Source organism: Balaenoptera ricei, chromosome 18 (assembly GCF_028023285.1).
Source record: "Balaenoptera ricei isolate mBalRic1 chromosome 18, mBalRic1.hap2, whole genome shotgun sequence".
NCBI classification, from domain to species: domain Eukaryota; kingdom Metazoa; phylum Chordata; class Mammalia; order Artiodactyla; family Balaenopteridae; genus Balaenoptera; species Balaenoptera ricei.
Genome location: NC_082656.1, coordinates 83,330,052 through 83,357,196, shown reverse-complemented (window position 1 = coordinate 83,357,196; position 27,145 = coordinate 83,330,052). Strand labels below are relative to the sequence as shown.

The following is a 27,145-nucleotide window of genomic DNA, read 5'->3' as shown; positions in this document are numbered from 1 at the left end:
TTTAGTTTCAATTTAAATGGCTACACGTGGCCAGTGGCTGTCACACTTGACGGTGGTGACAGAGAAAGATCATTACAACAAAGGAAGAGGTCTGAGCCGGGCAGCCTCTGGCTCCCAGGAGAACAAGATCGGGAGGACAGAGAGACAGGACCCCTGTGGACAGGTTGCCCCAGCGGGCAGGGGTCCCTGAGCTTCAGGCCACGTGGGGCAACGGGCTGAGCCAGGCCACTGGACAGCAAATGGACAGCAAACGGCAAGAACGGCCCCTTACTCGCTAATTACGCGAGCCACAGGGAAGGATCAGCCCCGGCCAGGGCGCCTGAGAGCTGTTACAAACGGGATCACCTTCAAGGTGTCCGGCCTCAGAACGCACCACACCTGCCACGTGGGGGCCAGGGCTGCAGGAGGCGGAGGGGTGGTGGCCACAGGCTGGGGCTCCCCTGCCCGGTCAGCCTTTGCAGTGCAGCCGCCAAAGGACAGGCAGGGCGCCGTCGACGAGGACGCCTGCCACACGCCGTCGACCAGGAAGGGGCTGCGCTGTCCTGTCTCGCGGGGGCGCATTTGCACACGGACGGAGCGAGAGGCTTAACTGTGGTTTCCTGTGGGCAGCGTGAAAGCTAACGATTTTCCACGTATGCATTTGAATTGCTCGGGACAAGTTCATGCCACATTTTCTATCTTTATATTCAAAAGTCAACTGAAAATTCACATGGAAATCACAGCCACAGCGAGAAGTGAGGTGCTGCCAGGGGCTGAAGGCCGGGCGAGAGGCGGCCTGGCCGCAGGGCTTTGCATTAGGCGTGTCCCGAGCGTGCGGCTGGGAGCCTCAGAACGGCATTTACAACCCTGCTCCATCCCCACGCGAGCTGCCTTTCCCCGTCACGTAGTCCATACAGCTGCATGTGGGGGTCACGTGTGTGCACGCGTGTGGTGTGCATGCTTGCGTGTGGTGTGCACACCCGCTCCTATGCACGTATGAGCGTTCGTGTCTGTGGTCTGTGATGCACACCTGCGTGCACACATGTGATGTGTGATGCACACCTGTGTAAGTGTGCATGGTGTGATACACACCTGTGTACATGTGTGTGGTGTGACGCACACCTGTGTACGTGTGGTGTGTGATGCACACGTGTGTGTGCACATGTGTGGTGTGCATGCTTGTGTGGTGTGCACACCCGCTCCTATGCACGTATAAGCATTCGTGTGTGGTGTGTGATGCACACCTGCGTGCACACATGTGATGTGATGCACGCCTGTGTAAGTGTGCATGGTGTGTGATGCATGCCTGTGTGCACATGTGTGCGGTGTGTGATGCACACCTGTGTGTGTAAGTGTGCATGGTGTGTGATGCACACCTGTGTGTGTAAGTGTGCATGGTGTGTGATGCACGCCTGTGTGTGGGTGACCTCTTTGCGTGCACCGCCCCTCGAGGTGAACATGGCCCGCCACGAAAGCCAGACGGGAGATGTGCCTCTGCCTCCCGAGCAGCTGGGTGATCCGACCCCGGTCCGTGGAAAGTCAGCGTCCTTATCGGCGTCAAGTAATCTAGGAGCCCCTGGGCTGGGGAGGGACGGCAGCTGTGCAGGAAGGCGATCCTCACGATGTTATCTTCCAAGCCCAGGGCGGGTAGGTGTGGGATGCCCCCAGGGACCCTGCAGGACTGCTGTGTGGAAGGGCGTCCAGGACGGCTAAATCTGTCCTTCAAAGAACAGCCAGAAACCTACTGTCTCAGTGTTGGCAGCCCTAAGACCCTATGACCTTGCGTGTGTGAGTGCACGCACGTGCCTGTGCATGTCTTGTGTGTGTGTACACCTGCACCCACGGGGGAAGCCGCCGGTGACTGCCTTCACCAGGAGGGGAGGATCAGCTTGGAAACTTCGGTTTTGCCACAGGGAGGGGTGAGAGGGGGTAAGAGGTGGAGGGGGGGTGGGGGGGACCGAGACTTCAGAATCGCGGGAGGAGGGGCCCTGGAGCCCGGCATGCCGGCTCCGTGACTCGCTCACAATTTACTGGGTGCTGGACCCAAGCCCTGCATGGAGACACACGGCAGGTGTAAATGAATCAAATGGTCACAATCTTTCTTTTTCTACTGGGCAATTTCCATCAGCATAAACATGCTGTGATCTCCCTCATCTTAAAAGAAAACCTCGTCTGCCTCCCCCCCGTCCCTCACTGACCATTTCCCCACCCCCCTCGAGAGCAAATCCTGGAAGGAGGTGTCCACACTCACTGCACTGGCTCTGACCCCTCTCCGTGACTGAGGTCCCCCCGACTGACACCCCCCCGGGGTCCTGTGAGGACCATCCCCCCCGACTGAGACCCCCCCGGGGTCCTGTGAGGACCATCCCCCCTGACTGAGACCCCCCCCCCGGTGGTCCTGTGAGGACCATCCCCCCTGAGACCCCCCTGGTGGTCCTGTGAGGACCATCCCCCCTGAGACCCCCCCGGGGGTCCTGTGAGGACCGTCCCCCCTGAGACCCCCCTGGTGGTCCTGTGAGGACCATCCCCCCTGAGACCCCCCCGGGGGTCCTGTGAGGACCATCCCCCCTGCCAGAGGTCCCCTCACCTCCCGTAAGTCACCGTCGGCGGGGGGTCCCCTCTTCCCGCCCCCCCATCCTTCACCCCCTTTCGCTTTGTTTTTCTTCTTTGGCAACCCACACTCCTTGCATCCCGTTTAATTTTCTGAGACCATGAGATGCAGGACTTTACCTGTTTTGTTCCCTGCCAGGTCCCAAGTGTGTCCAGCACCGGCCGATCCTCACGGCGGTGACCTGAGCGGCTCCCTCTGCCGCGTGCACCCCCCCCAACCCCCTGCAGGAGTTCTGCTGAGGTCACAGCCACTCTTCGGGCAGGGCCTGGGGGTCACGGTCACACGTCCTTGGACTTGTCCCCACCGGCCTGGCAGATGGCGGTGATCAAGCCCCAGAGGAACCGCAAGCGTTGTAGGCATCGGAGTGGGAAGTCGGCCCCTGAGCCACGACGGGCTCCCAGGACCAGCCCCGCGGTGTGGCCGCGGACCCGCCAGCTGAGAAATCACCAAGGCAGCCCGGCTTCTCTCGTGGAGGCATTTCCAAGTTCACGTGCATCCGGTGCATCCGGACGGGGGCCGCCCGGCAGCGTAAGGTTTCGAGATGACCCACGACTGTGAACCAGACGTAACCTGGGGCTCCTGTCCTCTGCGTGTAATAACGGGACGAGCGCTACGCGCAGGAGGGTGTGTTTTTCAGAGGACAGAAGGACGCTCGGGGCCGACTGCAGGAGGCAGCGTCTCTGAGAAGCAGCCGCACGAGACGTCCGTCCACGTGATTTGCGTTGACTTTACAGCGCGCCTGGTCCCAGATCTCACCCTCCCGCGTGAAGGCCGTGCTGGCGCCGGGCTGTCTAGGGTAAGCCCGGCCCGTGCGGGGGGCAGGGGGGGGTTCCCCCTTTTCTTGGGGCCGGCAGTGCTGGCTGCGTCCGCCAGGCGGCAGCCCCTCCCTCCCTGGGTTCCCGCAGGAGGGGAGCCCTTGGCGGGCAGCGCCCGGCCCTGCTTGACCCACGGACACCGAGTGTCTCCCCCCCCGCCCCGAGACGTGCATTGAATCTTCTGGAAACGCAGCTGCCTGTGAGCTGATGGGCGACACCCTTCTGTACCCTTAGGAGGTCCCCCAAATCCGCCCTCGCTCGGGGCTGATCCCCCACACCCCCAGGAGCCGGCCCAACAGCGCTGCGGCCAAGGGCTCAGAACGCGGCCCCTGCCCGCCCCCCTGACAGCCTGCTGGCCCGGCGCCCAGCTGCGAAAGGACGGTGTCGGGCGCTGCCGCCGGGGTTTCACTCTGTGCGAGAGGGCGTCGGGGCCACGGGACCCCACCCCATCCTCCGTCAGGAGGAAGAGACGTGAACAGGACACACGCTGACCACCACGCCGCATGAGCCTCCCTGGAGACGGAGCCCACGGGTCTGGGCTGCACACGCTCAAGCCGGCCCCGTGGCCAGGTCCACGGCACCATAGCCCCGCCAGGTACAAGGAACCCACCGTCACTCCTCAGCTTCAGGGGGAACGTGTCTCTTGCCCTTGCATCCGAGGGCAGATTCTGTTTGCGACCTTGGAGACCAAGGTTTGGAGAGGTTCCACTGCACCGGGGTGAGAAGCCCTTAAAGAAGGAGCGAAACACAGGTGCTGGTCCCACCTGAAGGAGAGGTGAGTGTGCGGCGGTGAGGGACGCGGGGGGAGCCTCAGTCCCGCCAGGCCGCGGGCTGACTTCACCCCCTGAGCTGGCTTTGCTCTCTGCAGACGAAGCCCATTTGTCCAGGAAATATTTACCAAGGAACCACCTGCTGCTCTCGGGACCTGCGTGCAGGGCAGACACAGACCAACACCGCGCTGTCAGCTAACGGGGACACTGCAGGTAAGCCAGGGGGCCGGGGGGCCGGGGGGCCGGGGCCCGGGGGTGGCGGGTGTGACGGAGGGCCCACCAGAGGAGGGGCCTGCAGCCCGAAGAGGAACCACCAGGGCCGAGGGAGCGAGTGCAAAGGCCCCGAGGCCAGGAGGCCCGAGGAACAGCAGCGCTAGCGAGAGTGCTGACCGGGGCGGGGAGGGGCCGAGAGGGCACAGGGCTCGGCCTGCTGCGTCCGGGCGAAGGCTCGCCTCTCAGCCCGCTGTCGACGCTGCCAGACAGAAAGGGACCTCGGACCTTTCCAAACCCGAGAGTGACCTGAAACCTGAGATTCCCCCACCGAATCGGGGGGGGAGGGTCACCCCAGCGAACCACTGTAGGTGGGCAGTGGGAGACCACACAGAGCACCCCCGTGGCCCTTGTTCAGCCTGCACTGAGCGGCCCGGTCACCGCGGCAACGCCGCCCGCCGGCCACCGAGTCCAGGGCCGGCCACCGCCTCGGCGGGGGCGGCAGGGCCGTGACCGTAGCTACGGAGAAGGCTCATGGCAGCTTCTAACCGCAGGACTTCGGACCGTACGTCCCTACGCAGGGGCCGGAGGGGGAAGAGACAGAGAGACGAGGTGGCAGCGAGGAGGCCACGGGGGTCTCCAGGCCCCTGGACGAGCGCAGAGCCCGCCCGCCCTTGCCGATGGCTCTGAGTCATCTGACCCTGCCCACCGGCGGTTCAGCAAAGAGGGGCGGGCGCCCAGCCGGCTCCACACAGGGCTGTGACACGGACGTGGGCAGAAACCTCCACGGAGCGCAGGCGGCCTCTCTCACGGCTCACGGGTGTCGGACTGAGAACAGTGACTCGGACCCCTCCCCGGGCAGCGTCCACACAGACCTCACTGCACCGTGAGCTCCACTGCCTGGTCTGAGACAGGCCTGGGGACCACGGGAGATGGGGGAAAAGCCGGCCACAGGGGGACAAGAGACACGGGGTGGGGGGGGGGTCACAGAGCGGGGGAGGAGGGCCACGCCTCACCTGGACGTGGAATGCCCACCCCTGGGACGTGTCATGGAGGGGAGCTGGGGAGCTGGCCACAAGCCCGCCCCCTGGAGGGCCAGTGAGACCCCTGGGGGGCCCACGGTCAGCCACCAATGGCCGCCGTCTTCTTGTTAAATCACTGACTGCCTGAAACCGGTGCCGAGTGCAGCTGCCCTTCCTCTTGTTGGCCTGTCCCCGGTGTCCCACCGCCAAGGCTGTGCGGCTTTTCTGCGTCTCACTGTTGGGCGCGCCGAGAGCTGCACCCACCGTCCCGGGTCCCCCTCCCCCAAGGACACCCCCTGTGCCGCTCCACGCGGGCAGCAGACACCTTCCCGCCACTCTCCAGACCCTCGAACCTACTCAAGCATCGTCCCCCGAGGTCCAGGGCCTTGTCCATGGCCTTCCTGGCTGTAACTTCAAGGGAGAAGACAAATGGAGATGCTTTGCAGGGTCGCAAGCCCCCAAGAAGCCCCTCGAGGGGGCACGGCCAGCCCGAGGGGCCCTTAAGGAAGGCCACGCGCTCCCAGGACAGTGGCCGAACCTCCCGCCTCAGCTCGGCCACCCGGAGCCTGGCCCAGCGAGTTGGGTACAGAGAAGGACGGAGACGGTGGCCACCCTAACCCAAGCCTAACAAGAGACCGCACCCCGCGGGACCCAGGGCGCGTCGTCCGGCTCTCTCTGCCAAGTGGCCTTCACCACCCACGTCCGTCGGGAGGGCTCCCCCAGCTTAACAGCTCCACCCCGCAGGCATCTGGAAGGATCTCCCCCAGCCTCCCCCTTCCCCCGGCACCGATCGGTGCTGACGGGACGACACTGACCAGCAGTTTCTGTAGGACAGGTGTCGGGCGGTCAAACTCGCTGCGGGTCTGTTTCCCAGATTAGACTTAATTCACCGAGCCGTGACCCGCCTTCCGAAACCCGACGGAGGGAGAGTCTGACGGCACCCACGTCCGCAGTGCCGTAGCGGGGCAGCCGCTCGTCTGCTGGGCGGGAGGTCCGCAGCCTCACCCCTTCCGAGGGGGGGCCCCCGGGCAGCATCAGCCCCCCGCCCCTCGGCTCCTGGGTGCCACACCGCCCAGCACGGCCGTGGGCTCGGAGAAGGTCTCCCTACCTTTCTGGAGGACGGACCCAGTTCTGCTTGTAATACAACAGAGTGACCCCTCCACACGCACCTGGGGATGCTGGTGAGATAGGTCATGACATTCTGGAAGTCCTTGTCGGGGACGTCGCCAAAGGCCGGGTAGTCGGGGAAGGTGATGACGGGGCAGCCGTCCTGCCCCCGCCCACCTGGGGAGAGAGAAGATCAGCACTGAGCACGGGGGTCGCGGGGCTGCTCCCGGGTCTCGGCTGGACAGTCATTTTCCAGAATGAAACTCACTTTCCATGTTTTGGTTTTTTTGTTTTTTTTTTGATGTAGACCATTTTTAAAGTCTTTATTGAATTTGTTACAATATTGCTTCTGTTTTTACGTTTTGTTTTTTTGGCCGCAGGCATGTGGGATCTTAGCTCCCCCACCAGGGATCGAACCCACACCCCCTGCAGTGAAAGTCGAAGTCTTAACCACTGGGCCTCCAGGGAAGTCCCTTCCATGTCTTCTATCATGAGAGAAACGTGTGCTGTCGATGGAAATATTTGGAATGAAGAGATGAGCTGAAAGAAGCACCCGCTATTCTGCCACCGCGGGAGCATCGCGGCAGCACGTTTCCTCCCAAACCCACTTCCGTGCGCTTTTGCGTGTGACAGGCTGCGCTGAACAGAAAGCTGGCATCCTGCTTCCTTCCTGACGGCGCGGACGTTTTCCACGCTCCACAGGTGACGTGACGAGCATTTAAACATTGCACGTGCCATCAGGCTGCACCCCGACTGCCCGCTCGCCCCGTGGCGGCTTCGGGTAGACAATTCCCGTCTGACGGGAGTCATCCCTTCGGCACCGTGTGTGCGGAGGTACAGGTGGAACCGGCGGGGGGGGCACTTTTCCCAGGGGAGGCGCACCCGACACAGTTCCCGAGGGAAAACGAGGCAGTGGCCTTGGCTCTGGGAAGGTGAGCACGCCTCCCCAGGGCCAGGCAGTCGGGAGGGCGGGCGTGGAGATGCAGGCTGGGAGTCTGGGCCGAGCTGTCCCACCGACGACCCGCAGCAGCAGTGCGGAGGCCGGGAGGTGAGGCCAGGCGTGGTCTGCTGCCAGCCGGTGCCCTGGGCGGCAGGAGATGGCCACCGCTGCTCCTCCGGGGCTGGGTCCGTCCCTCTTCCCTTTGAACCGAGGCTGGCCTGGCCCATCCGAGGTGGCAGAAGAGATGCCGCGTGACTCTCAAGGCTGGTCTGCAGTGACCTTGCACAGGCAGCCGGCTGCAGACAGCCTGATACAGGCGAGCACCTGGGGCCCCTTACGAGGGCAGACCCGCTTGACCCCGGAAGACCTCTCACTCTGTCCACACCAGCATGCTCTGGTGCCCACTGGCAGCGCCTGGGCAGTTCTGGTCGTCACCCTGGGGGGTGCTGGCCTCCAGTGGGTGCAGGGCAGGGTGGCTGCTCTATGTCTTACAATGTGGGGCCGCCCCCCAGTGTCAGCGGTGCTGGGCTGCGAAGCCAGCCACCCTGACCTTCGCCCACGGACACCCCGGCAGGAGGTTACGGCAGTTTGGTCCAGGGCAGGCGGTGGGCACCGTGGTAACTGGCCAGGGCGTCCTCACGCTGGGAGGCGGGCAGCTGGGTGTCCTGGCGGGTGGCAGAGGGATGGAGAGGACGAGGGCCACCCCCGCCCCCGGGCTCTGCTTGGCCAACCCGCACGGGGTGTCCGCAAAAACCCAGGACGGTCCAGCTTTGTTTCAGACGTTGAAGCTCAAGATGTGTTGTCTTCTAACCAATTCCCAGACTTGACGACGTGAACCAACCCGGTCTGTCGGCTCTCGCTCTGCAGGTTGGGATGGCGGCGGGCTTGGTGGTCCTCAGCTCAGGGCCTTGCCACCCGCCTGTGGGCTCGCCTGAGCCCGGGGTCGCCGCCAGCCTCCCTCAGGTGCTGGCAGAATCCCCTCCCGTGGCTGAAGGGCGGGGGTTGCTCTCTGCCCACCTCGGCCGCCCACCTTCCTCCAGACACACCCCCATAGCCCAGGCCGGCGGGGGGGTATCTTGGTCACATCAGCTCCCTTGTCCTTGGCCCCCCGTGTGCTGGGGGACCTGGGGCCTGTGAGGCCCAGTGGTCAGCGACCTTGTAGCCGCCGGGCTGGGGCCGTGGTTACTTGCGCAAAACCCCCTCCCCGAGCACCCAGCGGCCTCTGAATAACAAGAGGGGTGTCTGGGGGTCAGGGCCCCCCTGGGGTCTCCTCCTGAGGGCAGCGGGTGGAGACCTGAAGGAAGGTCAAGGTCATGACCCTGTCCTGTTGGGGACTTTTTTTTCTCAGAAGGACACCCCACTCTCTCTCCTTCCTCCGTGAGGTGGGCGCCCCTTGCGGTGGTGGCCCCTCCAGGAAGAGCAGGATGCCGTCTCCGCTGACAAACCACAGAGGTTCAGCTTTCCTGCTCACGGGGCTCGGGCCTCAGGAGGCACTTAAACCCCAGAGCGACACCGCGGGTCCATGTGTAGGGGGGCAGGTGGGCTAGAGCCACACAGGGCACGGCCTTGGGAGCAGCTCCTGGCACCAAGGGATGGGCAGGTGAGCCCGGGGGCGCAGGACTGGCTCTCGGAGCTCAGGAGAGACCCCAACCTGCTGGCCAGGGGAAAGGGCCGTGAGCAGGGGGCCTTCGTCCTCGGGCCCCTGACGGACAGCACAGGGAGGCTTGGTGGGCAGGCCTGCCCGATGGGAGGGGCGGCCACCCCACTCCAGGCACTGCTCTCGTGCAACGGTCACGGCCTTTGCAGGCCTGAGGCACCAGCACCTCGGCCGGCCGGGTAGGACAGCAAGATGTCCCTGCAGGGTGGAGACAGAACCTGGATCCCAGGGGAGGGTGGCAGGTGGACAGGGGCCAGAGATACAGAGCGACCCCAGGACAGGCTTGTGGGCAGTGCCAGCCCCTCGCCCATGCCGGTGGCACCCCAGGGGCTTCTCCCAGAAGACGGAGCCACGGAAGCCAGACCCCAGGCCCTGGACACTGCACGGCGGCGACTGTGCCACACCTGCACCTCCTCCCCGTCCCAGGAAAGCTCTGGAAGCCAGGAGACTGCAGCCAGGAGCACTCGGGCCGCGCCCGCCGGGGGACCCAGCTGACCCCTGGCCGGCACTTGCCGGCCCTGAGCTGCCCTCGTCACAGGCATCAGTGCCATGGGCGGCGGGCTGCACCGCACGGATTGTCCCCAGGCCCCACGACGCGGTCACGGAGGACCAGGAGGCCGGCCGCCTGGCCGAGCACACCCCCCCCGCCCCCGTCACACGCCCTGGCCTTCGCACTCACCAGACAGGTAAGCAAAGCGCTTCTGCAGTTGGTCCTGGATGTCGGCAGCACAGAGCGGGCTGATGTCGTGGTGCATGATTTCATCTGCGGGGAGAGCAGAGCAGACGGAAACACGCTGTCATTTGGAGGAAATGGCCTCCCGAGCTACGTCTGGGTCAGCCCCACCGCAGACACTCGAGGGTCCAGCGGTCACGGGCCTGGAAAAAGGGATTCCAGTTTCCAGTACAGAAACCTTTGTTTCTCAGAGCACAGAAAGCTGTGCGCTGAGTGATTCATCAATATTTAAAGCGTGGTGTGTGTCAGAAGCAGAGAGAAAGGCGGAGGGAGTGGAGGAAGGGACAGGGAGGGAGAGAGGGGGGACAGGGAGGGACAGGGAGGGACACGGAGGGAGAGAGAGAGAGGGAGGGACACGGAGGGACAGAGGGGGACAGGGAAGGACAGGGAGGGAGAGAGAAGGATAGGCGGGCAGAGGGGAGGTCGGGGGGAGCGGGGCAGGACCGGGAGCTGGAGGACTGACCCCGAGACAAGTGCTCAGGGAGCAGACATGCTTTGGTCTGAGAGCACCTACCGACGTCCTGGAAGTGGCTGGGCCACCCTTGGGGTTCTCGCCTGCTGTCTATGCAACAACCCACTGGTCAGAGTGGAAACCTGGCCATGGCGGTGGGTTCAGACACACATGCCTGGAGCCTCACCCCAGCCTGACACTGACCCTGAGCAGGGCGCTGAGCCCGGTCCTGACAGCCGCAAGTCCTAGATCAGGGCCCGGAGTGACCCAGTCACAGCCTGGAGGCGCTGACCAGAAACAAAAGGTTTAGCAAGACTCCTGGCGGAACCCAGACACGGACGGGGTCTGGGTCCGTGCTGGGGCACCAGCAGGTGGCCACAGAGCCGGGGTGCTCGGGGGCCTTCGGGGACCTGTGTCTCTAGTTGCTGCCAGGTTGGTACCACGTGACCGACAGCCCACGTCTCGTGTCTCCAGACCCGGGTGTCCTGGAGTCTGCAGCCTTGAATGTTGACACAACTTCTCCACAGAGACTACAACTCACAAATGGCTTGAAAGTCAGCTCTCCTACACCCAGAAGAAGACCCAGGCCCCCAGGGCCTGGAGATTCGGGTCACGGAGACAGTGAAGCGCCCTCCGAGCGGATGAGCCTCCGTCCTGCAGACCAGCGAGCACGGGCAGGTGGCACGACGAAACGCACAGGCGGGTCCCCAGATCCGGGCTGTCATTTGTGGAGCTGCCGAGACCCATGGCTGGCTGCCCTGTGACTCTGCCTGGCGCTGACGAGGACGTGACGGGGGCCGTGTCCCTGGGCCCCTCGTCCCGACAGAGCCGCAGCACGTTCAGGGTCAGGGACTGAATGACGGGTCACACTCAGAAACCTCAGAGGCCACGACTCTGCCGGCTCCACGGGCAGCTCGGGGCCACGCCACCTCCCCTGTGCAGGGAAACGTCTCACCAGCGGCGTTTTTTTTTTTTTAAAGATTTATTTATTGATTGATTGATTGATTGCTATGTTGGGTCTTTGTTTCTGTGCTAGGGCTTTCTCTAGTTGTGGCAAGTGGGGGCCACTCTTCATCGCGGTGCGCGGGCCTCTCACTATCGTGGCCTCTCTTGTTGCGGAGCACAGGCTCCAGACGCACAGGCTCAGCAGTTGTAGCTCACGGGCCTAGTTGCTTCGCGGCATGTGGGATCTTCCCAGACCAGAGCTCGAACCCGTGTCCCCTGCATTGGCAGGCAGACTCTCAACCACTGCGCCACCAGGGAAGCCCCCAGCGGCTTTTTTTTGTGGAAGAAAAACAGGGCTGGAAACAAGTGCTAAAAGAAAACCTGAAATGTTTTTAATTCCAGACGAGGTGGTTTATGGCCGTCACACCTCGTTTATTTAGAACACACGACAGGTGCGATGGGCAGGCAGCTGCACGGAGGCTGGGAGGCCAGATTTTACGCTGCCCACGCTGTCGAGCATGGACCCCGTTCTCCTCAAATCCGGCCTCTGCCCGCTGGGGACAAGCGCGTCATTGAGACGGACCCCCGGGGAAGTGGGGTCGCCCTCAAGCTTGGAAAGGAGACACGCGGGGCTGCGGAAACCAGCACGGATGCTGCGAGCTGTTAAGTCCCCTGACCGGCGTGGACGCTGGGACGGGCAGTTCCCCAGGCCTCGCGAGACTGCCCTCAGCCTCCAGACCCCCCAGGACCACATGGAGACTCCGACGGGCGTTTCTGCAGAGACTCAGACCTGGTTCCGAGCAGCTCCAAGTGGCACGGCCTTCATGTGGCCCCTCCGACGAGAACACTCCCTCCTTCCTGGGCTCGCTGTGGACACCAGAGCTGTCTGCCCTCCGTGTCCGGCTTCCCCGGACGGCAGACGGCGCCCCACGTGCTAGGGGCACGGCTGATGCTCCTACCATCCCTGCCCTTTCTCACTGGCCGGACCACTGTTCATGTTAATTTGCTTCCGCAGAGAGACGTGCTTGGGGCCGCCGCCCCGATGTGCTTCGAGTTCCCCGACCAGCCGAGGTCCTGCCAGGCCCGGGCTCTTTGCACAGGCTGCCCCCTCTGTGATGCTTTTCCCATCCCTGTTTCCTGGTCCAATCTTACTCAAGATGTCTTACCGAGATGTCACCTCTTCGGGGGGGCCTTTCTCCGCCTCCTAGCCTGGCGGGGGCCTCACAGCCTCCTGCATCCCCCGCGGAGGGCACCAGCCGGCCCACTCCCAGGGCAGGAGCCCAAAGAACTCGTGCTGAAAGAATAGATGATGACTTCTCAGAGCTTCATTTGGAATCTGGCTAATTTGGCAAAGTTCGTTCTGACTTGCACCCAGGCTGGTTCCAGAATTTCTGCCCATCGCAGGCCCCGTGGGTGCAGACCGCTGACCACGGCAGCCGCGCCCCAGACCCCACCACCCGTGAATTTTCTTGGGCAGGACTAACCTAATATTGTGCCTTAGATCAAATGACCCAGTCTACATTTAAAAGTAGGGTTACTCTGCGCACGAGGTCCATTCAGACAAATGAACTGTACAAAAACTCATACGTGTTAAATGGTCACTGGCCGCCCCTAAGAGAGCTGGGAATAACCGAGCACAGTTTCCAGCTGCCATCGAGGCACATGGTGTTTGTCACGTGACCCTCCGTGGACAGCGGGCGCTGGGGTGTCAGGCACTTACTGCTTCTTTCTCGCTCAAAGACTGGGGCCTCGTCCACGATATTTCATCTTGCACTCGAGCGGCAGGTGACGGCCGGTTGAGAAGGAAGTGGAGGTGCCCGTCCTGGCCCATCTGACGTCTGGGACGGGAAGTGGGGTCGCCCTGCCCGCCAGCTCAGGGTCAGGGTCAGGGTCAGGGTCAGGGGAGGCCCAGCTCCTGCACAGACCCGCTCTGTGTGCGCACAATGCCTCACAGATAACCACCCGACAACAACTTTCCTGTCGCCCAGACGTAAGCGGAGACTCCAGGCAATTACCCAACACAGAATCACTCTGAGACGGGAGGGGTGCAGGGGGGAGAGGACAGCGCTTCCCTCCCGACCCCTGCAGGGTGGGGGCCGGGGGCCGGGGCCGGGGTCTGCAGGTTGACCTGGCCCCGCTGGCACCAGCTCTGGAAGCCCATCTGGAAAGGTCCCTCTGTCCGGAGCACCGCAGGGGACAGACGCCCGCTCCCTGTCAGTGGCCAGAGGGAATGACCCCTCGCTGAGCTCACGACATCTCAGTGGTGCGGGGCCCCAGCTCAGTTCTACACGAGGACAAAGGGGAGGAAACACCAACCGCTGGAATCTCTGGCCACAAAGTGGTCCCCTGAGTCCTGCCTGGTCTGGGCAGCAATCGGAGAGTCCGGGGGAGGGGGTATCACCCTTTTATCTTCACACCATTTCATCTTAACACAATCAGACTCCGGCAGCAAACTTCCTTCGTCTGGCAAACTGGCTCGCAGATTTGCCTTCTTTTAGGACGAGGATTTCATAATGCAGGGCAGGCGGCATCTGGCCCGTGCTGCCCACGGGAAGGGCCTCTGAGCTGCACCGTGCTTGCCAGCGCTGCCTCGGGCCGAGAACACACGCAGGGCTGGGGCTCGAGAGACGCAGAGCGCGTGGACCCTGGAAATCCACGTCCAGGTGGCGAGGGTCCGGGTCAAGGGAGCCCACAGCACGTGCAGGAGCCTGGCGTTCGTGTTCGGAGGCTGGTCCCTGCCTTGCCGATGACCTTGGATCTCGCTGAAGAGGGACAGGAGCCTGAGAAGAGCTCCTACGCAGGGGTCGGCAGCTGGCAAGAGGCCCTGGGCCGCAATGTCCACTAAGTCTGTTACGGCTAATTCTCTTCCTTGTTTATATCTGGCTGAACATCCACACCCGAGGTTTTTGTTTATTTTCTATCAAAATACACCCGTGATGCCCTTTCAGAGTCCAAAGTGGAGAGTCCGTGGGGTGGTTTCACCAACTCACTTGGGTGGGATTCCTAGTCCACCAAGACCCCATCCAGGAACCTCCAAACCAGAGCAGAGTGTGTGCAGAGGAACGGCCGCAAAGAGGCGACTCCAAGCCGGGGGACGAGGATACCTGGGGCTCCGAACGGGCTCCGTTCCGGCCGTCGGTCAGGCAGGGACCCGTCAGCTCCCCGAGTCCCTGGTCAGGCAGGAGAGGCATCTCCATGGCAACCTGTAGTGCCCAGGACGGCTCTGGGACTCAGCCCTGTGGGATGTTGGAGGTCTACACTCACTTGGGCTGAATCCTCTCTCACAGGCCATCCTGGGTATTTTTGACAAGTTACGCGTTACTGGATTTTAGGCACAAACATTTCACGTCACGTACGATGTGTCGTTGACTCAGTTCACCACTGTTCTCCCCGATTTCCTGATCTCAGGACGTGAATCCTTATGTATTTTAAAATAAAAGGCCCCATATGAGAAGATGCTTAACCAAACTCGTCCTCAGGGAAGCCCCATCCTCAGCAGAGGGGTTGGTTCCCAGGGACCCCCGGCGAAGCTCAGGGAACCAGCCGGGGCCCAGCTGGCGCCGTAGGAGCTCTCCCGCGTGGGCACCGGGGACAAACTCTGAGCAGAGCCGCGGGAGGCCCTGGGGGACCACAGGAGGCACCATCCGTGCAGACGAGGCCCAGCGTCCTCCTACCATCCAGGCTCTGGATCTGCATCTTCCAAGGCCACGGCCCACTCGGCAGCGTGTCTGCAGCTCAGGCTGTACGGGAATGACTCTCCTGGGGCCTCGGCGAGGCTCACGTAGAATCCCCATCCCGCCCTGCCCCGCCGGCCACGGCCTTCTCAGTCGATCTCAGAGGAGTGCAGCCTTCTCAAGGCCATCCACCCGCGGGACTGGTGCTGATCAGACCCTCCTTCCGTGCGCTGGACAGCACCTCAGAGGCCAGGGCCCCCCCAGGGACACCAGCGGACACGTTTCCATCTGCCCCTTCACCAACACCCGTTTTGTGAAGGTTTCGGACGTCAGAAGAGACCACCTGGGCAGCAGTTTCAGCCAGGTGGGCCTCGGGGTGCACGCTCCACACCCACCCCAGGGGCCCCCGGATACGAAGCTTGCACGCACGTTTCACAGCCTGGCTTGTGGATATTCACACCGCATGCTTGGCGGTTTCTGAGCTACAAACAACTTCTTAAAAAATAGCTTTTGGAATCCTGTCCCGTAGGATGTCCACTACATCACCTCTGCCAGGTCCCGGGCGACGCAGGACGTGGCGGACACCTGGCTTAGACGTCGCACCGCCTGCCGACGGCAGACGGCTGAGCCCCAGCGGGCCTCAGAATCCTAACACAGGCTCCAGGCAGCTCGCCAAGCACGCAGAGACCTGCCCCGACCTGCATCAGTGCGTAAGCAACCCTCACACCCACTGACCCTCACACCAGCATGGAGCATTTTCCCAGGGGCTCCACTCACACTGGGGGGCTCCAGACTTTCACTTCTCTGCACCTTCGGCAGAGCCCCCTCCCCAGTCAGGGAGAGAGAGAAGGGCTCCGCAGTCGGACAGACTTGGGGAGCACCACAGAAAACCTCTTGTCTTGGAGACTCTGGGACTACCCCCCAAACTTAACTGTCACGGGTTCTGGGGTGTGCGGGGAGAAGGGGGTGCACGGCACCTCCGACTCCTGCAGGATTCACGTTGTTGATAGCATACGTGGGGACAGGCCACCCTCGCTGGTCCTTATGAAAACAAAGAAAAAGTCTTAAATGAAATTCCCACACAAGTACCCACTGAGTCAATGACAGATTAAAGTTAAAACAAAACACCGAAGTCTCAATCAAGAAAGCAAGTGTGTCTCAAACATCTCACTGTGACCAGTGGACATAAGAGAAAGTATAGGAGAAAAGTAAGAATTTCTTAAACTTGTAGGCTGTCTGGGCAACTGGATTACTTTTAAATGGGTTCACACAGAAAATCTTTAATCCACAGTAGAAATAGCAGTTGCAATATAACTATTACTAAGTACTTTTAATGTACTAATGCATTTAATTGTCACAATAAACCAAGAGGTAGGAACATGATTATCCCATTTTTTTGGATGAGCAAACAAAGGCACAGAGAGGCTGAGTGACTTGCCTGAGGCCACACAGCAGTGATGGGGTGACCATAGGTGCAGCAGAGCAAAGAAGGGCAGGGCAGGGGTGCCCTCAGCCTGAGACAGCATCAGGGTGGGTGATTCTGGGGCTGAGGTTAGCAAGTGGAAATGCTGGCGGCGGGGGGTGGGGGGGCGCGTCTAACTTGGTGGGAGGCTTGGCTCTGCAGAGCCGCGGAGAAGAGCTCCAAGTAACTGCAAAGCAGGGGAAGCTGGGCCCCTCCCGGGCTCAGAGGGGTTACAGCAAACGGTAAGGCCTTCCCCTGCATGTGATCTGGGGGGTCCCTGACCCTGCGGGAATGATCTAAGAAATGACACTGCAATTAGATGAGACACTTTAAATCATCTCGTGAGTTTGCATTTCCTCCTTAGAGTCTAAGGAGAATTCTTTCTTCCTTCCTTCCTTTATTTTTGGCTGTGTTGGGTCTTCGTTGCTGCGCATGGGCTTTCTCTAGTTGCGGCGAGCAGGGGCTACTCTTCATTGCAGTGCGCGGGCTTCTCATTGCGGTGGCTTCTCTTGTTGCGGAGCACGGGCTCTAGGCGTGTGGGCTTCAGTAGTTGTGGTGCACGGGCTTAGTTGCTCCGTGGCATGTGGGATCTTCCCGGACCAGGGTTCAAACCCGTGTCGCCTGCGTTGGCAGGTGGATCTTAACCGCTGCGCCACCAGGGAAGCCCCTAAGGAGAATTCTGATCCGAGATCTTATAAGATCTGAAGCTGTGGGCGGAGAGGAGAATGACCTTGCCCTCGGTGAACGGGCAGACGTGCACCTGCAGCCACCTGTGAGCACGGACTGTCCGTTGTCCCCAAGGCTCACACAGACATGCCATCTGCAGAGCTGCTCTGGCCTCTGGGCCACCTCCTGGTCCAGAGGCTGTGTTTTATTTTGCAGAATCACCTGTTACGTGCAGAGATTCTGGTCTCCTGGGCAGTGGACCAGTGCTCCTGAGGCAGGTGGGAGCTGTGTGACCTTGGGCGTGTTACCTAACCTCTCTGAGTTGGTCTCTTTGTCTGTAAATCAGGATAATCGTGGCATCTAGCTCTGGGGAGGCTTGTGCACACATGCAGCAATGGTGTCTGGCATGCGGTGGGTGTTTAATTGCTGCTAGTGTGTGAGCCGGCACCTGGCCGCACTGCACCTCGCAGAGGTCAGGCCAGGAAAGGGCCGCATCCACCCCTCAGCCTCTCCCGGTTTCTTCTGGCTCTGCTGCCGTTACCGAGAGCAGGGACGTGCCCACGGGGAAAGGCGGGTTCTGGGTGGGATGGTCCCACCCTGGCTTTTCCTGCTCCCCGCACCTGCTTGGAGGCGCAGCTCTGCCTAGGACCCTCCACCCGGCCTGACCATCCTGCGTCTCTCAGCTCAGCTGGGGCCCCCCCAGCGCCTGATCCCAGAGCCCCGGCACCCCCGCTGTGTGCGCCTCATCTGCGTGGCGGCTCACGTGTGTCCAGAGCAGGCCCCCCGCCCCCAGAGCTCCCGGGATGACCGGAGTGTCCCCGTCTCTGCCGCCCGGCCCACAGACACCGCTGAGCGCTCGAAACGTGGTTGATGGGGGTGGAGCAGCTGCAGTTGTTCATTTTATTCAGTTTTAACTGGTTTAACCGTAAACAGCCACACGCGGCCGGTGGCCGCAGAGCTGCACGGAAGGCTCTAGCATCTGGACGTCAGGAGCAGAGGGAGGCGGGGCCTGCCCTGCCCAGCAGAGAGGACCAAGCCGCGGGGTGGAGGGGAGAGGTGCCGCCTCACTCACTCAGTTCGTGGGGCCGTGCTCCCCCCGGGTCGCGGAGCTGGGGTCTGGCCACGTGCTCGGACGGCCAGGTTCACCCTGGGTTCAGGGTGGGCACTGGGCTGGGGCCTGGGATGTCCGCTTGGACCAAGGGGCCTTGGGCCCCGTAGAGGACCCAGAAGGGACCCCCTTGCCATGGGCGAGGGCCTCCTTTGCACCCACACCGTGGAGCTCCAGGCGGGGTCGGGCTGCCCCTGCGAGGCCTCCCTGGAGAAGGGCCCTGATGAACTAGAATCAGACCTGCAGGATGGGGGCGGCGGGGGGGCGGTGGAAGCCCAGCGGGAGGCCTCGTGGCCGCATCGCAGGCAGGTTAATTTACTACACGTTACTCTGCGCAGTGACTCTGAGTGCCCAGAGCAGGCTGGAGGGATGAGGGTGGGTCACACACCCAGCAGGGAGCCAGGTGGCAGGTGGGCCAGGTAACGAGGTCGGGGAGGACTAGGGCGGCCCGGGGGCCTGGGCTGGAGCCTCCAAGCTCGGGCATGGGGTGTGGGCTGGCACAGAATAAAATCTCCGTGGACCTTTTATCATCAACAACGGTCCTCCTAGTGGCCCTCCTCCCCGTGCAGCACCGGGCAAACCCTGCCAGGGTCCAGCTCCCGAGCCTGGCCAGCCCACCAGGCAGGTCGTCACACACGATGACCCAAGGTTACGACGACGCAGTGGGCAGAACTGCTGAGACCCACCAGCTCCCCATGGCTCTGGGAGCCCCCGGGGCCCAGGCCAAGCTGGAAAGGGGCGGGGGATCTGCAGGTGCCGGCGGGCCCACGAAGCAGCCCCGGGGCCAGACGGTGGGCGTCCCTCTCCTGGGCCTCACTGCTCCTCCCCTGGCCGAAAGTCCACCGCCACTCAGGGCCTGAGGGTCAGTCCTTTCCAAACCTTCCTCCTTCTCCTCGGCATCCTGGGCCCGAGGGCACCTGCCTGATGAGTTAATGTTGCCACTTAAACACGCACCCAACGGCCCAGGTCCCTGTGAAAGAGCGGGTCCGAGAGCAGAACCGCAGCCCCCGCCAGGCAGGCCCCCAGCTTCCGTGCGAGCTGTGCTGGAAGTCCCTCGGGCTCCTGCGCGCTCCAAAAGCAGCGGCCTCGGCGCCCAGTTAGGTGGAACCCGCCCTTATGCTTCTTGCGTCTCATCCCGGCCGGGCGGGGCCTCCACAGGGATCAGGGACGCGGTCCAGATGGGATTCCAGGCCCCGGAGATGACCGGGAGGGGGGCCGCGGCTGGGGTCACGCTGGCCCGGCCTCCCCGCAGGACGCGCCGAGCAGAGGCCGCAGGAGGTGCCCCGAGGGCCTGGGGAGGACGTGGCGCCTTCCCGGGGGGCCGACGGCCAACAGCTTGCACACCCTTCAAGCCACACCACCATCCACGCCCTCTTCGGACGTGGGCACTTCGGGGTTCAGTGAAAGCCAGCGGGTCCGAGCAGTGCGCCGGCAGCAAGGTCCCACCCTCATTCGGCTTTGGCTCGAGCCTCCCGCCATGCTGGGCCCCCGGCAGCTTGTCGGACACATCTCACAAACACACCACAGATACACACACGTGTGAGCCCACTGCTGTTTGGAAATGAAGGAGATGTGCGACAGCTCTTTTCTAAAACAACCACTCGTCAACAGTAAAAAGCAGCACGTCCATAAAGCTCAGGGATGTCCACCTACTTCCGCCCCTCATCGCTCCGAAGACAGAAGGTGGGGCTGGGGGCAGCACCCCCGGGACCTGTCCAGATCTGCCCTCGGAAAGCAGCTCACAGGACGGGCCGCGTGGGAGGCCGGTGCGGCCCTGACACCCACACCACGCTCCCGCAAGGACTCCAGCAGCTCCCCAAACCCTCCCCTCGACGGTGGACACGCACATGGAGTCCCACTTTCTAAGTGTCTGCAGCTCGATAAATCTAAGACCAGACAAGGAACTGCACTGACCTTCTCAAAACACAACCCTCCCCCCAAAACACAGAAACAATGACGCACAGGGCAGAGGAGGCTGGGGCCCTGGGTGACAGGGACGGGGGCGCATGTCGCCCTGAGCCTCACCCAGGCGGCCCTGCTGACGGGGTCCCTGATCGCCAGGCGGGGCGGCACAGAGCAGAGCGGGGCTTGGGCCCTCCACGGACGCTGCCCCGCCGGAGCTTGACCGCGGAGCCCCGGACACACGTAGGAGACAGGGGAGAGAGACAGAGACAGAGAGTGAGAAAGACACAGAGAGACAGAGGGACTGAGGGGGAGAGACAGAGAGAGGGGAAGAGACACAGAGAGAGGAGAAGAGGCAGAGAGAATGACACGCACAGACACAGCGAGACAGACGAGACAGACCAAGTGAGAGAGACAGAGAGACAGAGAGAGGAGGGGTGACGGAGAGGGAGCTGGGGGGCTGGCAGCGGCGGGTCGTGCACACCTGGCGACCTCACTGGTTTCGCAAGGGACAGGACGGGGGACCCTGGCCCTGGTCTGGGAGCGCGGCTCAGCCCTGCTGTCCTGCTCCGCGGGCTCCGCTGCCCTGGGCGCGGTGACGGAGCTGTGGTCTCGCCACGTGACTCTCATCCACGCCATCTGCTTAGGGCCCGGCTGCCGGCTCGGCCGGCGCCAACCGCCCCCCCCCCCCATCCTGTGCAGCCTGAGCAGAAGTGAGGAAGGAGGCGCAGCAACCTGTCCGCAAACAGCAGGCGCTAACGAAAGTCAGCAAACAGCAGGCGCTAACGAAAGTCAGCATCCGGTTACAGAGCCAGGTACGGGCCACCTGGGGAGTGTTCCCGGCAACACCAAGGGAGAGGTCACATCACATGTGCCAGCAACTCTGCGAAACCGGACAAACGCTTCCTTCTGTAGGAGACCAGTGGATGGTTTCCAGAGACTGGGGGAGAGGCCCTCCACCCCTCAGGCACCCCAAATTGCCTCAGGACGTTCACTCAAGAGCCCGTGTATCTTAAAAGTAAAGCACGTGTTAGAAAAACACCTAGAATTTTTAAGGGAACCGTGATAAGAATCAGAGCCGGAGTGTAGTTTGGAAACAAAGGGACGGCTTTGAGGACCACGCGGGTCCACGCGGGAGGGGAGACTCCAGCATGCGGTAGGGAGCGCACCGCCCACTGGCGAGCCTCTAAGCTCCAAGCCCCAGGAAGCGTCCCTTCCAGGATCCCAGCCTTGTCACCGTGCTGCCAGCTCAAGCGTGAGTCACACGCTCTCACCCCGTGTACCAGCTTGTGTTCCCACCTGGCCGCCCAGGCGGTCACCGTCCTGCACCCTGTCCATCAGGAAACTCACCGATTCCCTTGTCTCACCTACCGGTCACCTCCTTATAAAACCGGAAACTTCACGCACCGAAGGCTAGGGTGTGGCTGATTCATCAAAATTTACAAAAGACTATTTAACGCATTGTTGGTCAATCCTTCGCAGAAGCACCCACAGGAAAATGAACTCACGACAAACTACTTCCAAGCGAACACCTTCCGTCCCTAGAAACGAGCCCAGGAAACTGGGCGCCCTCCCGGGCCCAGCTCTCTTTGTTCTCGGTCACCACGGGTGTGACCCTCCCCCAGCAAGGCAGGTACAGGAGCGCGGGCTGCAGACCGCCCCGCGGTGCTCCCCGCCGGTCCAGCCCTGGTCCCGCTGCGTGGAGGGGCCCCACCGGCGCCCCCCACCATCGGCAGGTCTCCCGCAGCCGGAACAAAGGAGCTTCCAGGCGGAGCGGCGACCGTGGCCCGGTACCCGGCAGGCGCCGCCCGAGGACGAGGATGAGGATGAGGATGAGGATGGGGGGGAGGGACGCGCGGCACGCCCACCGAGGAGGCTCCCTTCCGCGCCCGCCACCCGGCCCGGACCCCGCCGACAAGTCCCGAGTCCGGCGTGGGCGACGCGCCAGGCCCCCGGGGCCCCGCCCCCTCGCGCACGGTCCCCACGGCGCCCACCGGCCGCGCACCTGTGCGGGTCTTCAGGGGCAGCCACAGCGCGGACAGGTCCCGCGACAGCAGGGAGAGGAGGCTTAAGGTCATGCTGTCGCCCGCCGGCCGCGTCAGGAGGTGGCGACCGGCCGCCCGGAACGCCCGTGCTGGGCGCACAAAGGGACGTGGTCGGGCTCCATGCTCGCGCCGCCCGCCCGGAGTGCGAGGACCCGGGCTCTCCCCGGGGCCTCGGGTTTGCCGTCCCCGAGCCCGGAGCCTGCGGTCGGCTCCCCTGCTCTGCCCGCCGCCGGTTAACCGTGCGGCCAGGCGGTGGCAGGGCTCGCGCAGCGCCGGCTCCCTCCCCGTCGCCCGTCCAGACCCTCCCTGCGGGGGCCCGCGCTCAGCGGCTTAGGGAGCCGGGCGGGCGGGAGGCAGGACGGCCGGGGTTGGGGGCGCAGGACCCGGCCAGGACCTCCCAGGGCCGACCCCCCAGGTCCTCGGCAGCCAGACCTCAGAACACCGCCGCCAGGGGCTGGGGGGCAGGGATGTGGCTGAGAACAAGGAAAATGGGACGGGGTGGGGGGGGCGGGGGGGGGTCCCGGGGGAGCTCGTTAAAACGTGAAAACGCAGGGTTCGGTTCTGCAGGTGGCGCTCCCGGGGGAGGGGGAGGCCAGGCCGCCCCCCAAGGACCAGATCTCCAGCAGGAAGGACCCGAGGGGCTGAGCCCAGCCTGGAGCCGACCCACCTGGAGAGGACGGCCCTCCGGCTGGACCAGGACTGGCCGTGGCTGTGCATCCACGGGCAGCGAGGGCTCCGTCCTCTCCATCGTGGGAATGAGGCAGATGTGCCCTCCCCCAGCCTGGGCCCCGGGCCGCTCGCCCCAGAGGAGGCCGTGGAGCCCAGCAGCTCACGCCACTGGGGGCACCGGTCACGGCACAGCCAACACGCGCCCCGTCCACGCTCCCGTCGTGCGTCATGTGGTCCCGGGTCTGACCTGGCCTTTGCTGGATGGGTCCCACGTCTTCCTTGTAACAGCTCCCCTGTGGCCTCCTGCTGGCGCTGGCACACAAGTCCCGAGAGGACAGCTCTCACACCCTCCGCCCAGGGGCCGGGACCACGGATGTTCCTGCAGAGCGGGGTGCAGCTCCCAGCGTGGTGGGCAAGGCCCTCTGCGGCCGGGCCGGCCCAGCTCCTCCCCAGGCAGCCCTCGGCCACGTCCCCCCACGCGCGGCCTGCGGCTCACACCTCAGGCGGGTCCTTGCCCCGAGCGCGGCCTCCAGAATCACGCTCAGGGTGGCTGGCCTCTGACCCCTCGGAGACGCGGAGACCACAACGGCCCCCTCCTGCCCCAGGGACACCTCGGGCATCCAGCATGGTGTGGACGCCTGCCAAGTGAGTGACCGACAGCCTGAGAGGTGACCGCTCTGAGAAAGGAGTCTTCAGGCCCGACATGCCTTTACCAGGAGGTTGTGCCGCACACCCGGGGTACGTGGGCTCCATCCAGCCTCGCCTGCTCCCACTGTCCTTTCTTCCCGACCGAGTCAAGGTCGAAGGCCCGACCTCCAGGCCACTGTCTCAGGCAGGTCGCCACACTCCTCAGCCAGCTTCTGGGCCACGGGCTCTGGGCTCACAGGCTCAGCTGCGGGCGCCCTTCTCCAGCCCCAACCTTTCCTCTCCAGGCTGTGCTTGAACGTGAGATGTGTGCCCGGCCCACTGCTGAGTTGCGTGGCCTCCGAGGTGAGGTCCGAGGCCCACAGGTCTGGTGGGTGGAGTCCTAATGCCCACCCTGTGCTTGTGCAGAACCAGCCAGAAGGCACCGCGCTTCAACGTGCACAAAACAAGCACGCGCTCTCCTTTAAAACCGGTCCGCTCCAGATCCCCGACTCAGAGTTTAAAAAGAGAGTCACTGGTTTGTAAGTTTCCCTCTAAAGACACGTGATCTGTTCATCCAGGAAATGTGCGTGGGGTCGGGTGGGAGGGGTCAGAGGAGGCCGGGGGCTGCTCTCCCCCAACGGGCCACGGTCAGGGAAGCATCAGGACAAACCCCATTCGGTTAATCAGCTCCTGGTCTCTCCACCCCAAAGACCAGAGAGCCGAGAGGCACCGGCACCACCCACACGTCGGCACACCGCCAGCCCCGTTCCCGCGTCCACGGCGCTCGGGTGCCCATGTCTGTGCCTCAGCTTGTGTCTGCCGCCGCCCCCCAGGGCCGAGCCCCCGCTACACCTCCAGCAGCCCAGGGCAGGTGCGTGACGAAAGGAACGTGGTCTCCGGCGGGCGGGAGAGGAGGCCGCTCCCTCTGCAGTCACCTCCCCCGACTGGCTCTCCGCGGCCCCAGAGGCCCTCGGGGTGGTGTCCGGGCCACAGGTCCACGCTCGCATGGCTCTCCTCGGCCTCGGGCCTCCGCGTCAGTCCCTGTGTGCCCACCCGCTCCCCATGTGGCCCTTGACCACAGGCTCCACCACAGACCTGGAAGCCGCTGGGGTTTTCCTCTCGCTGTGCTGACGGCTCTAGGACCATCGCTTCGGCCCCTGGTTTTCACATCCACCCGATGCTGTGCTCTCAAGAGTGGGCCGTGCACGGAGTGAGGAAGGGCGTGTGGGCCAGCTGGGGCCAGAGGGCACGCAGACATTTCTCGCAGTCTCTGGGGATGGCTCAGTAGCTGATGCCCTGCAGAGCCTCAAGGACAGGCCCTGGGCCAGGGGTGACAAGTCACACTGGGGGACAGCTGAGCCGGAGCCCAGAGTCGCACACGGATGCCACTGACATGCGGCTCTCCGGCTGGCGGGTGTGTCCGTCTGGGGGTGGGGGGGGTTCGCGACCTCAGCCCCGATCAGCGGACACTGGTTACTTCTGCAGAGTTGGCTGCGTCCCATACCTCACCCCACGTCCCTTGTTTGGCGCTACAGGCCTGCGGGCTCACTCAGGACCTGGCCCCAGGGCCGGCCGCTGGGCCAGGAGGGTGTTTGCTTAAGATGTAAACACTCTCCCAGGTGCGGGGTTTGGTGAGTTTGTGGATATTCCAACCTTTTCAACCTACAAAGAAGGCAATTTTATGCGGCTCCGCCCAGCAGTACAGGCAGGCGACCAGCGCAAGATGCGGAAAGAACCAGCGGCAGGAGAGGGTGCAGAGAATCCGGGGAAGGAGGCCTGACGGTCGGACAGGAACCGGAGGCCAGAGGCTGCCGACCACGGGCCCCAGGCGGACGCCCTGAGAGGAGGGCAGCGGGCAGGGGCGGGGCGGGGCCTCTGTTCCCGGAGAAGCCCGCTGCGAAGGGCCGTCCAGCTTCCCCCGTCACCCTACAGGGGCTCCCTTAGCTGGAAGGACATGCAGGCCCGGAATTCAACGTGGACAGGGCGTATTTGAGCAAACGCAGCGTTCTGGGTCACGTGCGCGTATTTAGCACACGGTATAGGCGGCGTCATGCTCTGAGCACACAGGGTGCACCCCGGCTGCACCCCGACCCCCCGCCTAGCTGGTCCTGTAAATAGTTACAGACACTTGGTATTAATTCTTCCTTGCCCAGGGATGCAAGACAAGCTCACCAAGGACAATCTCCTCGCGGGCAAGACTGCGCTGCTTGGACCATGCAGAAGTCAGGACCAAGCCGCCACCCTCTCCGGCCACGACCCGCTGGTGATAACGTGGGAGGGACCATCCCGCGCTCACAGGCGCGCCCTTGTTTGCCGAGGCCACCCTTGCCACCTGGTCCTGTTTCATCGTCATGGCAACCTGTGAGGCAAGTGTCCCTGATCAGCAAAGCCTCAGGCAGCAGGGAAATTGGACACAGCGGCTACTCAGTTCTCTCCAGGCCCCCAGGCCCAGTTGGCCCCTGTCCCCTCCATGTCTCCTCCCTGACCTCACTGTCCCCCTCCCTGTCCCCCTCTCGTGTCCTCACTGTCCTTCTAAGGCCCCGTGATCCTTGCTGCCCGGGTCCCTCCCACCCCCAGCTGCTGCCCCTTAGATTAAGGTGCTCCCGGGGCTCTGCCCTGTTTCTTGTCTCCTGCAGCCCCGTCCACCCAGCTCTCCTAAGCTGAACGCATCATCCCTGCCCCCAGGGTCACCCACGGTCACAGGATAAGAAGCAGCCTTCCTGGAGTGACAGGCAGGCCCTGAGGAGCTGGCCTGAGCGGCGGTCCTCGCGGCCGGCCATCCGCGCGCCCGGCCTCCGCACGAGCTCCAGCCGTGGATGCGGCAGAGAACCTAGGAAGGTGTGCGGGGGCCCCACCTCGGGACACGTGCCACCACAATGTGCAGGGCCCGCAAGGAGGGTGGGCGGCCACCGGGCAGAGGGCTCGCAGGCAGCTCGTCCCCAGGCAACCTCTCGGCTCCCGCAAGCACCGCGGTACACGCATCCAGCTAGCGAGCCTGCGGCCGGCGCCCTCCAGTCTTAAACCAGCGCTCGCGGAAGACCACCACCCCCACCCGTCCCCCGGTCCCACGTCCTGGCTCAGGGTCTATCGGGGGTCTAGCCCTGGCCCCAGGCACGCAGCTCCTTCCCCCGGATTCCTCTACCCGCCCCCAGGCCTTCCAATGATTCTGGCTGTGTTTGGCGGCTGGACGAGAGTCTCCTGGGAAGGCGGGTGGAGCCTGCCCGCCCCCACGGGCGCCCCACGCTGGTCCCCAGCACCGTCCACGCGCGCCGGACCCTCGGAAGGGCTGTCTCTTCCTCATCCTCAACCCAAGACGACTTCCGCCCTCCCGGCCCCGAGTTCACAGCGAGCCCGAGAGGAAGGGGACGTGGGCTCGCGGCCCCGCGGCAGACTCACGGAAGGCCGCCACGAGGCTGTGCTCTGAGTCTCCCGGCCCCTTTGGGGAAGGGAGCGCGCTTGTCGCTGTTGCAGCTGGAACCACTCGGCTGACGGCCACCCCTCCGTGCCCTGGGCCTCCCCTGCGGCCAGAATCTCCAGACCAGGCGCCTTGCCGGCTCTGAGCACGCACACCTCCGACCTGCGCTTCTTGCCACGGGGGGATCGAGGCTGGCGGGGACGTGCACCGGGAGGCCGCTCTGTCTGTCTGACCTTTGCCTGTGGGGTTCAAGTGCCAAGGGCACCGGGGGCTCTGACCACCCTTCGTGGGCGGCCCGAGATGGGACACGTGAAATCAGGGCCAAACGCATCCCCGC

At 63.6% G+C, this 27,145-nt stretch overlaps 1 protein-coding gene across 10 annotated transcripts in view; it reads right to left on the bottom strand.

The window, feature by feature from the left end:
- The window catches only part of MCF2L (MCF.2 cell line derived transforming sequence like), a 130,783-nt gene that overhangs the window by 40,920 nt on the left and 62,718 nt on the right, over nt 1–27,145 (bottom strand). For 9 of the 10 annotated variants that reach the window (XM_059903456.1, XM_059903458.1, XM_059903460.1 and 6 more), the window contains 2 exons: nt 9,791–9,874; nt 6,577–6,691 (listed from right to left, as the gene is read on the bottom strand). In XM_059903456.1, the coding sequence (XP_059759439.1) occupies nt 6,577–6,691; nt 9,791–9,874 (199 nt within the window). Of the gene's footprint in view, nt 1–6,576; nt 6,692–9,790; nt 9,875–22,057; nt 22,111–27,145 lie in introns of those variants that run through there. The other variant, XM_059903461.1, reaches the window with a different exon arrangement.